At 43.9% G+C, this 14,642-nt stretch overlaps 1 protein-coding gene across 2 annotated transcripts in view; it reads right to left on the bottom strand.

The window, feature by feature from the left end:
- Positions 1–976: 976 nt before the first annotated feature.
- hltf (helicase-like transcription factor) overlaps positions 977–14,642 on the bottom strand; it is a 73,910-nt gene continuing 60,244 nt past the window's right edge. For both annotated transcript variants that reach the window (XM_059993339.1, XM_059993346.1), the window contains 5 exons: positions 10,753–10,878; positions 9,280–9,392; positions 5,152–5,332; positions 4,252–4,332; positions 977–1,386 (listed from right to left, as the gene is read on the bottom strand). In XM_059993339.1, coding sequence (XP_059849322.1) covers positions 1,240–1,386; positions 4,252–4,332; positions 5,152–5,332; positions 9,280–9,392; positions 10,753–10,878 — 648 coding nt within the window. In that variant the 3' untranslated portion in view covers positions 977–1,239. The remainder of the gene's footprint in view (positions 1,387–4,251; positions 4,333–5,151; positions 5,333–9,279; positions 9,393–10,752; positions 10,879–14,642) is intronic.

Genomic DNA, 14,642 nt, shown 5'->3' with positions numbered 1-14,642 from the left:
AGTACTGGAACAGGCTCTTTGGCCCACAATATTGTGCCCAACCGATGCATAAATGAGTAATCAAATAGCTAACTAAACTAATCAGTTACGCCTGCACGATATTCATATCCCTACTTCTTCCTCACAGTCATGTGCCTATCTAACAGTCCCCAACGTACCTGCCTATACCACCACCCCAGGCAGTGCATTTCAGGCACCCACCACCGGGTAAAACACTTGCCTCTCACATCTCTTTAAAATTACACCCGCTCACCTTAAATGCATGCCCTATGGTATTAGACAGTTCAACACGTGGAAAAATGCCTCTCATAATCTACAGGATCTCCCCTCAGCCTCCGCCACTCTAGGATGAAATGGAACGCTTTTGCCTTTGTGTCACAGATCACATGTCAAAGGTGCATCAACCCTCTTCACATAGTCATGGTCACAGAACACTACAGCCCATAAACAGGCCCTTTGGCCCATCTAGTCCATACTGAACAGTTACCTTGCTTAATCCTATTGACTTGCACCTGGACCACAGCCCTCTATACCCCTCCTGTCCACGGTCACCCAAATTTCTCTTAAATGTTGAAATGAACCCCACATTCACAACTTCCTCTGGCAGCTCATTCCACACTCATGCCACCCTCGGAGTGAAGTAGTTCCCCCTCAGGTTCCCCTTAAATGTTTCATCTTTCATCCTTAACCCATGACCTCTAATTCTAGTCTGTCCCAACCTCAGTGGAAAAAGCCTGCTTGCATTTACCATATCTATAGCCCTCAAAGTTTGACATACCCATTTGAATTCCGTGCATCCCTTTTAAGACATCCCTTTTAAGGAAGGATTTGAGGGCAAGAGTAATGGCCTACATAGCATTTGTCTGCGAGCACAACAGTCACACAAAAACACTCCCAAAATTGTTAGTGAGATGAAATAGCAGCTGCTCGGAGTTGCACCTGCTGAATTAGGAAGAATTGCAAGAACAAGTACAGGTTGTACGTTCAGATTTCCCTTGACAGAAATTACTTTAATCTCTGCGGTTTGATGTTGCATTTGAGGGTCGGCTCTTCTGAATGCAGCATCTCCTCCATCAGAAGAACAACGGCACATATATTAAACTGGATTTGTTTTATACACGCATTTTTGTTAGTCATTAAATGATTTGTATTAAAGATATCTTCTCATTCAAATTTGTTTGGTCAGATTTCTTGGAAGGAAGGAAAGAAATAAAACATTTTAGTCAGCAGAAACTGGTATTACATGTTGATCAAGATCTTGATCTCTTCAATCCGGCCCTGCTTGATTTCCCGCTGTCGTTTGGATCCAAAAGCTCCTGCAACAAGTTCTTGTTTCTTGTTTTGAATCTTCATCATATTTTCCTCCACAGAGTCTTTCACAATGAACTGCAAACGTAAAAAAAAGGGAAGTTTTACTAAACAATGACACAGATTCTGCAAACTACAATCAGCTTTAATGGAATGAAGAATTTAATTTCGAAGGCATAACACAAATCAAAATGGTCATATGTAAAAAAACAGAGCTCCACACATCCTACTGTTCTTCCAAGTCATTAGAGGACAGTAGCTGGATCCACAGGTGCTAAAATAGATTTTAAAATGCTCAAAAAGAAACATAGAAAACCTACAGCAAAATACAGGCCCTTCGGCCAACAATGCTGTGTCAAGCATGTACTTTAGAAATTACCTAGGGTTACCCAATAGCCCTCTATTTTTCCAACCTCCATGTACCTATCCAGCAATCTCTTAGAAGACCCTATTGTATCTGCCTCCACCACAGTCGCCGGCAGCCCATTCCATGCATTCACCACTCTGCGTAAAAAACTTACATGACATTCCCTCTGTACCTACTTCCAAGCATCTTAAAACTGTGCCCTTTCGTTTTAGCCATATCAGCCCTGGGAAAAAGCCTCTGACTATCCACACAATCAATGCCCTTCATCATCTTATACACCTCTATCAGGTCACCTCTCATCCTCTGTCGTTCCAAGGAGAAAAGGGCAAGTTCACTCAACCTATTCCCATAAGGCATGCTCCCCAATCCAGGCAACATCCTTGTAAATCTCCTCTGCACCCTTCCTATAGTTTCCACATCCTTCCTGTAGTGAGGTGACCAGAACTAAGCACAGTACTCCAACTGGGCTCTGACCAGGGTCCTAAACAGCCGTAACATTTCCTCTCGGCTCTTGAACTCAATCCCACGGTTGATTAAGTCCAATGTACCGTATCACAGTCAACATGCGTAGCAGCTTTGAGTGTCCTATGAACACGGACCCCAAGATTCCTCTGATTCTCCACACTGCCAAGAGTCTTACCGTTAATACTATACTCTGCCATCATATTTGACCTACCAAAAGGAATGACAGCTTCATACTTATCTGGGTTGAACTCCATCTGCCACTTCTCAGACCAGTTTTGCATCCTATCGATGTCCTGCTGTAACCTCTGACAGCCCTCCATACTATCCACCCCCAACCTCGGAGACATCAGCCAATTTACTAGCCCACTTCCTCTTCCAGGTCATTTATATAAATCACCAAGAGAAGGGGTCCTAGAACAGATCCCTGATGTATATCTCTGGTCACTGGCCTCCATGCAGAATATGACCTGTCTACAACCATTCTTTGCCTTCTATGTGCAAGTCAGTTCTGGATCCTCAAAGCAAGGTCCCCTAGGATCCCATTCCTCCTTACTTTCTCAATAAGTCTTGCATGAGGTACCTTATCAAATGTCTTGCTGAAATCCATATACACTACATCTGCTGTTCTACCTTCATCAATGTGTTTAGTCACATCCTCAAAAAATTCAATCAGGCTTGTAAGGCACAACCTACCTTTGACAAAGCCACGCTGACTATTCCTAATCATATTATGCCTCTCCAAATGGTCATAAATCCTGCCTGTTAGGATCTTTTCTATCAACTTACCAACCACTGAAGCAATCATATTTTTTAAATGATTGAAGTGCTGATGATCAGAGACCTAGCTGTACACAAGTTATGAAAGTTAACATACAAGAGTGGTAGATAATTAGGAGGGCAAATGATACGTTAGGACCATGACTTTTGCCATCAAATCCTCTTTTAAAATTATACAGAGTAATACAAAACTATACAGCTTCTTGCAATTATACAGAACCTTAGTAAGACCATGATTTGAGAAGGGTGTACAGTTGAAAGAGGATGTATTTCCCATAGATGAGATAAAGTAGAGGGGGTTCCTGCAACAGCATGTCCATCATAAGAGGAGAGATCAAATAAAATGGGTCTGTATTTAGAAAACATCCAATTTAAATTCATGAAACTCTTACAGGAATGCTGAACAATCTAGAATTTGGGAGCCAGATTTAGAATAAAGGGCAGGTCAGTTAGGCACTAGGTCAGTCAGGTGTCGAAGAGGTTTACCAGAATGCTGCCTGGGTTAGAGTGCATGTGCTACCACGATAAGCTGGACAAACTTGGGCTGTTTTCTTTGGAGCGTAGGAGGCTGAAGGCAGATTTGATAGATTATGACTTTAAGATTAAGATTATGAGAGGCATAGATAAGAGTAGACAGGGTGTATCTGTTTCTCAAGGTAGAAACGTCTAGTACTAGAAAGCATGTACTGAAGGTGGGAGGGGGTAGGTTCGAAGGAGATGTGAGGGGTAAGTTTTTTGCTCAGAGAGTGGTGGATGCCTGGAGTGTGCTGCCTGTATGGTGGTAAAGGCAAATACATTAGAGACTTTGAAGAGGCATTCAGATCGGCACATGATTGTGAGAAAAATGGAGGAATACGGACATTCTGTAGGTCAGAGGGATGAGTTTTTTTTTTTGGGGGGGGGTTGATTTACATTTTAGCTGGTTTGGCACAACATTGTGGGCTGCAGGGCCTGTTCCAGTGCTGTACTGTTCTATGTTGTAGAAACGACACAGAATAAAGTGTAACGTTTACAAAGAAAGCGCAGTGCAGGTATACAATGAAGTGGGGGAGAAAAGTAAATTGTGAGGTCAAGAGTCCACCCTCGACCTCTCTCTAACTAGCCAATCACACCCAGATCTCAGTTGGCCCGAGTTTGCTGATTCAGTCCAAAACATTAACTCTGTTAGCTCCCCCCACAGAGGCTGCCCGACCTGCCAGGTGTTTTCAGCATTTTTTGATTTTATTTCAGATTTCCAGCTGCTGCAGCTGTGTTGGTTTTCACACTGACGACCGGAATGGCTTGAGAGAACAGTTGTTTTCCCCCCCGTCCTTCTGAAGTGGAATTACAGTTACCTTGGTGATGACGACATCTCTGGTCTGGCCCAGCCTGTGGCACCTATCGAAGCACTGATCCTCAGCAGCAGGATTCCAAGCCTAGGACACATGGATAATGCCGGAAGAGCATTGTTAGTACAAAGCCTAGTTGCAGACAGTAGCCTCTGTCAATACGGTTTCCCACAAAGACCCAAAAGAAATTCATAACGCACGAAAACCCTCACAACTCCCGTGATTCAGGTTCAGTTGTGACCTCCAGTCCTGTCGGAGCGGAGTTGGCACATTCTGCCTGTTACTGTGTGGTCCCTACTTTCCTCCCTATCCCAGGCTGGTAGGTTAATTGGCCACTGTCAATTATCCCTAGTGTGTACAGTAGGTCAGAGGGGACGTTGATAATGTGGGGAAGAATTAAATGGAATTAGTGTAAACAGGTAACTGATGGCCTGTAGGGACTCCGTGGGCCAAAATGCCTTTATTCCATGTCCTTGAAAGCCTTTATTAATCTTTCCACTAGATGCAACAGTGGAGAGACTTGCTCATCCAGTTTATACAGACAGTTCGGGTGCAAGTTGCTCATTAATAACTTCTCTCCCCCTTTGTTAACCTATGTCCTATAGTTTACTTACTCCAAGCAATGATGCTATTGGATTCAGACTGCTATTGACCATAGAAAGGATTCCCCAACTTTTCATCTTCTCCAGTAATTTTGTTAATAGACACTTGGACAGGAAATGAGGTGAACTGAGCTTATAAACTAGGATTTCAGGCCCTGTTAACCAATAAGGACGAAGAGCATCACCTGATACTGAGCCAACGTAATTGAAACTACTCAATTAGATGTTTAATTTTGCCTAAAAAGGCTGTGCCTACATGAATTCTTGAAGTAAATGGGTGTAAGGTTTCCTGGCCACTACTTACAGGATCCATGAGGAATACCCGAGAAGCTGCTGTGAGATTCAGTCCAACTCCGCCAGCTTTTAGCGAGAGCAGCATGATGGTTGGTGAGCCCGGACTGTTACTCTGGAAGGACTCGATGGCGATTATCCGTCGCTTCTGTGGCATTGAGCCATCCAAACGGGTGAAGGTGAAGCCTTCTTGTCTACACAAACAGAAGTAAAAAGACGTACACGTTAACCTTGTCAATCTTGTCACTTGGGTTGGTGCAGTTCCGTAGTGCCTCAAAACCAACCAAAGCCCACATCTGAAGCCTGGCGTAAAAGCTGACCTAATTAAAGTGCAAAACACAGGGGCATCTCAGCAGATCTGACCCGTATCTATGAAGAGAAAAGATAATATACCAAGATACAATGAGAAGCATGTCTTGCAAACTTTTCATACGGGGCATTGAGGTAGAATAAGGCAAGTCAATAATAATACAGAATTGTTAGGCAGTTTAAATGGTTCAGCACACACCAGATAGGCCGAAGGGCCTCTGTCTGTGCTGTAGTTTTTCTATGACTCTAATAAAGTGTAAAAATACCAAAAAAAATTAGTGCTGGTTAACAATAAAGTGCAAGATCATAATAAGGTAGATTACGAGGTCAAGAGTCCATCTTATCGTACAAGAGGTCCATTGAAGAGTCTGGTAACAATAGGGTAGAAGCTGTCCTTGAGAATGTGCTTTCAGACTTTTGTAATCCCCTGCCTGATGGGAAAGAGAGAAGGGAGAACATCAGGGGTGGACGTTTACTTGGTGTTTCAGGTGAAGATCCCTCATGTGGACAGAAAGAGAGAGGGGAGATAACCAGTTTAAGGGATGGAGCGAGAGCGGTCAGGTGGATCCAGGTGAGTGCGGGATAGGCCGATGAGGTGGGCGGGGAGTGTGAATAATGCCAGAAGCTGGCAGGTGCTGGGCGAGAGTAGCAAAGGGCTGAAGATGATAGGAGAGGAAGGTAGAGCACGGAACAAATGGAGCGAGCATTGGGAAGAATGTTTGAGTAATGGGCAGAAGGACAGGGACGGGGAGGAGCAGAGATAGAGTGATAAAGGCCAGTTGCAAAAGGAAAGAAAACAAAGAGAAAAAGGACAGATAGAGATCTGTTTGATAGTACGACAGTGATAAGTCAGGGTGCCCATGTGGAATATGTGGTGATGTACCTCTAATTTGAACTTAGCCTTGACTTAAGGGCAGCCTCATGTCAAAGGCATAATTCTGTCTTCGTACAACCATGAGGGCATAGTGGCGCAACAGGTAAAGCTGCCTCACGCCTCCAGCTACTCTGGTTCAACCCTGACCTCAGGTGCTGAGTGTGCAGAGCTGGCACGTTCCTCTGTGATCCTGTGGGCTTCCCTTGGCCTCTCTGGATTCCTCCTCATTCAGATGACACACAGATAGGTGGGTTAACTGACCAGTATAAACAGCCTGTGGCTGGCTGGCAAGGTCTGGAAGGGGTTGGGAGTGGTAGCTGGCAGGAATTGGGAGGTGGGGGGGGGGGGGGAGAGAAAGTAAATCACAAACACAAGAAAATCTACACATACTGGAAATTCACAGCAACACACACAAAATGCTGGAGGAACTCAGCCGGCCAGGCAGTGACTATGAAAAAGAGTGAACAGTCAATATTTTGGGCCAAGCCCCTCTTTGAGGATGAAGGGCACTGAAGAAGGGTCCCGGCCCAAAACATCAACTCTTTACTCTTTTCCATAGATGCTACCTGACTGCTGAGTTCCTTCAGCATTTTGGGAATGTGGGGGAGAACAGGTCTCAGTGAAAATCGGTGAGGGGAACAAAGATTCAAGGATTCAAAGTGCATTTATCATCGAAGAACGTACAAATGATACAACCTTGAGATTAGTTTGCTTACAAGCAGCCACAATGCAAAGAACCTGAAAGAAGCCAATTAATTTTTTTCTAAATAAGACCAACCCCCAGTGGCCACAGAGAAAGAGGAAAAAAAAAGAGATAAATCATGCAAACGATCGAAGCAAGCAACAAGCATTCCGAACCAAACTGAGTCCCGAGATCCAAATCCGTGGAGCAGTGCAGAGTAGGCCAAAGCCTCGGTATTCAGCTCATCATGTTAGTGGGACAAACCGCAGCAAAGATTGCAGACACAAAGCATAATGGCCAGGGACAGTCTCACAGCCTTAGTGTCATGGAGAGAGCAGCTGCCAGCCTATCTGGCCAGCGTTTAAATTGTCTGAACCTTGTAATGGGACCTGGGCCCTGCCGCGACAAATCACTTCAGGCCCAGGAAAGCCATTCTTGACCTCTCCAAATCGGCTCACCTCCCAGAATGCTCGAACCTCACCTGACTCTGAACACCCTGCCTTTCCAATCTATCTGGACCAGTTTCTAGATTGCCCAAACAGCATATTGTACCTCACATTAGGACCTGGGCCCTGCTATGGCAAATCGCTTGAGCCTAGAAAATGCAGCCCAGCGGTTTGCTTCGGACCTGGATTTCACTGCCAAAGTCGTAGTTCTCGACCTCTCCAAATCATCTCAGCGCTTAGAGCAATCCACCCTCACACCCAGATTAGCCGGACAGGCATCAGAACTCAGCTGTCCTATCTTCTCCGCTCCGAATCATTCACTCCAACCAGCACCGCTCCAATTTTGCAACGTACCAGCAGGGCACATCTCTCAACTTCGCTTCATTGTTAATCTGGTAGTTTACTACAACTTACTTTAAAAAAGTGTTGCTAACATGTTTTAAATCAAATTCCTTAGGTTTCGAAACACCAGTAAACTGTCGCATGTCTTCAGTAGCGCCATCTTAAACTGGAAGGATTGCTCTGTGAGCCAGAGATTCATATGGCCTCCTTCTATATCATAAAGAAATTTGAGACCTTGCTAGAGGTGAGAAGGTTGTGTTAAACTACTTCCTGTGTCTTTTTATATCCACCTTTATGTTAAAGGGAGATCTGCTAATGAAATCATTAACCTAACCCAGTGTTCTCTGCAGCACAAGCTGATCTGACATCCACACTGTCACCCAAGACAGACTTTCAAGGCACTATTTTTAGGGGGAATTGATTGTGCCAACAAGAATCCAATATCTGAACATTTAATCCTTGAAGAGGAAGAGACAGATATCAAATAAACACAGTAGCGACACATCACGTTATCCATATTCAATAGCTGGAAGCAAACATATTTCACACTGGACCAGCCCATCCAACACTGGGAGAAAGGCAGCTCTGGGTAGGTCTGTAGTCTAGTGTAGTTTTTTTACGTAGTTCAGTCTAGTTCTGTACTGTGTCATGTAACACCGTGGTCCTGAAAAAACGTTGTCTCATTTTTACTATGTACTGTACCAGCAGTTATGGTCAAAATGACAATAAAAATGACTTGACTTGACTTGACTTGACTTAAAATTCTATACAGGTTGGAGCCTCCTGCACAGAACTGGGAGTTCCCTGTCTCATCCACTCAAAACTGGATTTTACCCCTGCTGTGTCGTTAGCATGTCATAATTATGCCAAAGATAACCTAATCCTCTGCATTCTGCCTGTATCTTACAACAGTTCTGCTACCATTCTCCAAACCCTTCCTGCGGTAGCCTACCTGGGGAAGTAGCACTCATCTGCCTCCATTCCTTTCCACACAGCCAGTGCCAGAGAATCACTAATAATTGAGGAAGCTCTGTGATGTAGCGGTTAGCATAAATGCTGTACAGCGACACAGGTTCAATTGTGCTGCTGGCTGTAAGGAGTTTGTACATTCACCCGTTAACCACGTGGGTTTCCTCCCACAGTCCAAAGTCGCAAGGGTTAGGTTAATTAGTCACATGGATGTACTTGGACAATGCGGACTCGTTGGGCCAGAAGGGTCTGTAACGATGCTGTATCTCTAAATAAAATAATGTGCCCTCTTCCTGCTCCTGATAACAATGCAACCATGTTGGCCTTCATTTACACCAGGATTTGACCACAAAAAGTAAGAACTTCTTACTATGAATGTACAGAGCCTTGGAGCATATTTTTTGGCTTTCTTGATTAAAAATGACTTACTAGAGAGGGGGTACAACAGAGTTCCTAAACACTAACTACTGCCAATCAAAGAAAGGAGAAAAAGGAACAATAGGCCAAGATTTCACCTACCTGAGGGGAGTTTCTATAAGAGTAAGAAAGGCCGTGAATTGAGAGACAACTAAACTCTTCACGGTGGGGTCCTGCTTTCGAAGCTCAATCAATGAATGCATCAGGGCATCCACCTGCAAGGGGAGACAGCAAAATTATCCGACTCGGTATCAGATGATGCACTGAAATACTTCTCTCAAGGCTTTCTGAACTGTCCCTCATTACGACAGCATCTCCTTCTAACAGTCCGCATCCCTCAGAATCATTCCAGTGTCCCTTCCATTAAATAATATGCTCACCACGCCCACCAGTTTGCATTTGGATGATTGTAAAAAAGATCATCTCTGGGCCATGAATTTAAACACAGACAGCAATTTATCTTGTGAAATCAGTGGAGAAAAAGGAAAAACAGCGTCAGGAGTCCTGTGCTTATACGAAGCAAGGTTATTCGAAGTGCATAATTACACTGGGGAATCGAAGTTCACAAAAGAAATGGGATCATCAAAATTGATCTCTGCACAAGGCAAAAAAAAAACACACCATAACATTACTCCTGAGAGCTTAATGAAACTTCAGTAAATGTGCTGTGTGGGTGATCAGTCCAAGCATAAATATAGAAACCACTTTGACCATATAAGTCAGGAGTGAAACAAGAAAGAGCTTTTTCAGCTGGGTGTAAATCTGTGCAATTTGTTGCCACAGAGGGCTGTGCAGGCTAAGTGATTGAGTGCATTTCAGACAGATTGATAGGTTCTTAATTAATAAGTGGGGGTTATGAGTTACGGAGAGAACGTAAGAAAATGTGGAAGAAAAAAAATGAGCCATGGTTAAATGGCACAGCAAACACAATGGGCCAAATAGCCTTATGCTGCTCTTATGTCATATGGCTAATTAAATGGATAATTTTCTGTTACGATGCAAAGTCACGCATGAGAAACAATGCCTTCAGAACAAATGAAAACCCTATGTATTTTATTCTCCAGTCCTTTTTAGGAATTTCAGTTCAGTTTACCATCAAACCAGACTTTCCAGTCACAAAATTAAGAATTCATATTACAAGGTCATTTTATGTAAATCATATTAAATGAAGCACCCTAAAAAAATGTGAAAGGCATTCCAGACCTACAAATGCTTTCGACTGGTGTTCTCTTGGACAGTGCAATCTCCTCCTACTGCACTCCCCCCTCCCCCAACAACTGTAAATGGAAACTTTACAGTTCAGATATAATCCCAAAGTCGCGACAAACTGGATTGCCCGCATTTTGTGATTCGGCCAGTCTCTACTCCGGGATTATATCTGAGCACACAACTGTCACTTACTGTCAGGTGCAATGAAACAGAAATAAGCTTGCTTAGATCATGAACAATGCAACAGCCGGCTTTTCCAAAAAACTACAGGTTCACATTCCACAGATGACATTGCTGCAATCCACTCCTGACAGCAGTGCATCTCTCGCACAAATGTGTAGCGAATATGAAAGGCTTCTGTCTCACCTTTGAACTGGAGACCCAGGCCTGCTGGGTTTTGTCAAGTGATGCCGGAGCCACCTCTTCAGGAGGACACTCCACCAGCTGTTCCACTCGGATCTCTGTCCTGCACAAGGGGCACCTGGCGGTGGGCTACCAAAATCAAGCAGGACAAGCACAGCGCTGATTAGGCCCAACTGGTGAAAAGCCACCTCTGTCCACTCAGTTAAACAATTTCCCATTGCTATGTAGTTGTATCTTCAGTATCTAATGCTTTGTTTTCACAATGTTGGTACAAAGTGATTTTGCTTTGTTATGAGGGGCATGGTACCAGTGATCCCTCACTGGATTCAATTCCCACTGTCCTCTGCAACTTTGAACATTCGCCCTGCTACCACACAGGATTCCTCTGGCTGTTCCGATTTCCTCCCACATTCCAAAGACATACAGTTCCAGCACAATCCTCAGACTATGTTGATCGCTAATGCAAACGATGCATTTCACTACAAGTGACAATAAAGCTATCCTCTTTAAATCTCTTATCCCAATGTTTATGATACAGTAATCCTCCCCTCCCCGCAGTAATTTACGCAGTGAAACACAGGTCAGAGTAAATCCTACAACAGTCATTCACACATAACTTACCAATCATTTAATCATTTGTTTACTAATGATCACCACTCCTTTGTTACCATTAAGCAAGGCCTGAAACATCAACTATACTTTTTTTCCCATTGATGCTGCCTGGCCTGTTGAGTTCTTCAAGCATTTTGTGTTTGTTGCAAGCATTGCTATTGAAACTTTTAAGATTACAGCACCAACACTGCAGTACGTATTAGTGGCTGCAGTAAATTAAGAAAGACCTCATTTATAGGCATCCATGCAGATTCCTACAGGATTGGTTCAACCACATAGGCTGTTATTTTGTACCTTATGCTGTGCACTTAATACTAAATAATGTTCCCAGTTTGGAAATGATCAAAGGAAGCCCCTGGCTCCAATAATTTCTATCATTTCATGAGTGGGTTTAGCGTCATTAAAAATAAAATAATCTTCCATTGTGAGAAGTGACTGAATTTGCATGAATTATTTTAAAAATTCTTTGCAGATACTTACGGTGAAATTATATTTACAGTGAAATAACAGAGGACCTTATTTCAAACAACACTGCTGAATTTGTGTCACAACTACCACAATGACATGATGTGAGTTTTGCTTCAAAACAATGCTCAGCATTGAAGTACAAATCAGACAGGGTTAAATCTAATTATCAAGCCTTCACATGGCAGACATTTGACCTATTATCTCTGGGAAAGAGTCATCTAACTGATCCCACTTTTCTGCCTTCTGTTTCCCTTTCCAACTGTTCCACTGAACGTGCCTTCACCTCCCTCTCAGACCGTGAATTCCAGATGACGTACAGGTATGTAAAAAGTAAAAACTTCTCCGTTCTGATTTGGTTCTTCAGGCAACCAGTTCCTCCTGATCATTTGTTGACAACCACTTAGAAAAATGACCAGTGAGAGATGCCAATTGTGCTCGAGAGAAGAAAAGCAGCCACGCCTCACGATTCAGGTCGTCAAATTACTTCAATTCCAAACTGCCCTTCCTGCCATCAGACGTAGCTCTATGAAGGACTCAGCTCTATCCAACGTATCGATGCAGCTACAACAGCGGCTATATTTCATCAGGAGTTTAAGGAGATTTGGTATGTCATCAAAAACACTGGCAAGTTTCTACAGACATACAGTGGAGACCATTCCACCCCAGGCTGCTGTGGGAAGCAAGGGAGGAGAATGCTGAGCCTCTGCCAATGATCTTCGCATCATCAATAGGGATGGGAGAAATACCAGAGGATTGGAGGGTTGCAAACATTGTTCCTTTGTTCAAGAAAGGGAGTAGAGATAACACAGGAAATTATAGACTAGTGAGTCTTAGTACAGTGGTGGGCAGGTTGTTGGAGAAGATCCTGAGAGGCAGGATTTATGAGCATTTGGAGAGACATAATCTGTTCAGGGATAGTCAGCACGGCTTTGTCAAGGGCAGGTTGTGCCTTACAAGCCTGATTGAATTCTTTGAGGATGTAACAAAACCCACTGATGAAGGTAGAGCAGTGGATGTAGTGTATATGGATTTCAGAAAGACATGTGATAAGGTTCCCTATGTGAGGCTCATTCAGAAAGTAATGAGGCATGGGATTAAAGGAGACCTTCCTTTGTGGATTCAGAATTGGTTTGCCCACAGAAGGAAAAGGGTGGTTGTAGATGGTTCGTATTCTGCATGGAGGTCGGTGACCAGTGGAGTTCCGCAGGGATCTGTTCTGGGACCCCTCCTCTTTGTGGTTTTTATAAATAACCTGGATGAAGAAGTAGAAGGGTGGGTTAGTAAGTTTGCTGATGACACAAAAGTCGGGGGTGTTGCGGATAGTGTGGAGAGTTTCCAGAAATTACAACGCAACATTTATAGGATGGAGAACTGGGCTGAGAAGTGGTAGACGGAGTTCAACCCAGATAAGTTTTAAAGCGGTTCATTTCAGTTGGTGAAATTTGAGCTCAGAATGGTAATTAATGGTAAGACTCTTGGCAATGTGGAGGATCAGTGAGATCTTGGGGTCCATGTCCAGAGAACACTCAAAACATCTGCACAGATTGACGGTGTTGTTAAGAAGCTGTATGGTGTGTTGGCCTTCATCAACCATGGGATTGAGTTCAAGAGCCATGAGGTAATGTTACAGCTATAAGACCTTGGTCAGACCCCACTTGGAGTACCGTGTTCAGTTCTGGTCACCTCACTGCAGGAAGGATGTGGATTCTATAGAGAGATTTACAAGGATACTGCCAGGATTGGAGAGCATGCTTTATCAGAATTGGATGAATGAAATTTGTCTTTTCTCCTTGGAGCGACAGAGGATGAGAGGCACTGATCATACGCATAGCCAGAGGCTTTTTCCCAGGGCTAACACGAGGGGGCATAGTTTTAAGGTGCTTGGAAGTAGGTACAAGGAGGATGTCAGAGGTAAGTTTTTCCACACAGAGTGGTGGATGTGTGAAGTGTACTGCCAGCGACGGTGGTAGAAGCGGATATAATAGGGTCTTTTAAGAGCCTCACAGATAGGTACATGGAGCTTAGAAAAATAGAGGGCTGTGCAGTAGGGAAACTCCAGGCAGTTTCTACAGTAGGTTATATGGTTGGCACAACATTGTGGGCCAAAGGGCCTGTTATATGCTATAGATTTCTAAGCTCTAACTGGCTGCACACCAGCTGGTATGGACGTGGGGGGAGGGGGGTGGTGCACAGGATCGAAGTAAGCTAGAGAGAGTTGTAAACATAGTCAGCTCCGTCATGGGCATTAGCCTTCGAAGTATCCAAGACATCTTCAAGGAGCAGTGCTGCAGAAAGGCTGCCATCACCCAGGTCATGCTCTCTTCTCACTGTTACCATCAGGAAGGAGAATCAGAAGCCTGAAGACACACACTCAGCGATTCAAGAACAGCTTCTTCCCCTCTGCCATCTGAATGGACATTGAACCCATGAACACAACCTCATTATTTCTATTTTTTAATTTTATTTAACTACTTCTGTGGTGGCCAGAGCTATCATGTTTGCTGTTGTGTGTTGGGGCAGCAGACTGAGGGTAGCAGACACCAACAGAATCAACAAACTCATTCGTAAGGCCAGTGATGTTGTGGGGATGGAACTGGACTCTCTGACAGTGGTGTCTGAAAAGAGGATGCTGTCCAAGTTGCATGCCATCTTGGACAATGTCTCCCATCCACTCCATAATGTACTGGTTAGGCACAGGAGTACATTCAGCCAGAGACTCATTCCACCGAGATGCAACACTAAGCGTCATAGGAAGTCATTCCTGCCTGTGGCCATCAAACTTTACAACTCCTCCCTCGGAGGGTCAGACACCC

The sequence above is a fragment of the Hypanus sabinus genome, chromosome 2 (assembly GCF_030144855.1).
Source record: "Hypanus sabinus isolate sHypSab1 chromosome 2, sHypSab1.hap1, whole genome shotgun sequence".
In the NCBI taxonomy this organism is placed as follows: Eukaryota; Metazoa; Chordata; class Chondrichthyes; order Myliobatiformes; family Dasyatidae; genus Hypanus; species Hypanus sabinus.
This window is presented reverse-complemented; position numbering and strand designations above follow the sequence as displayed.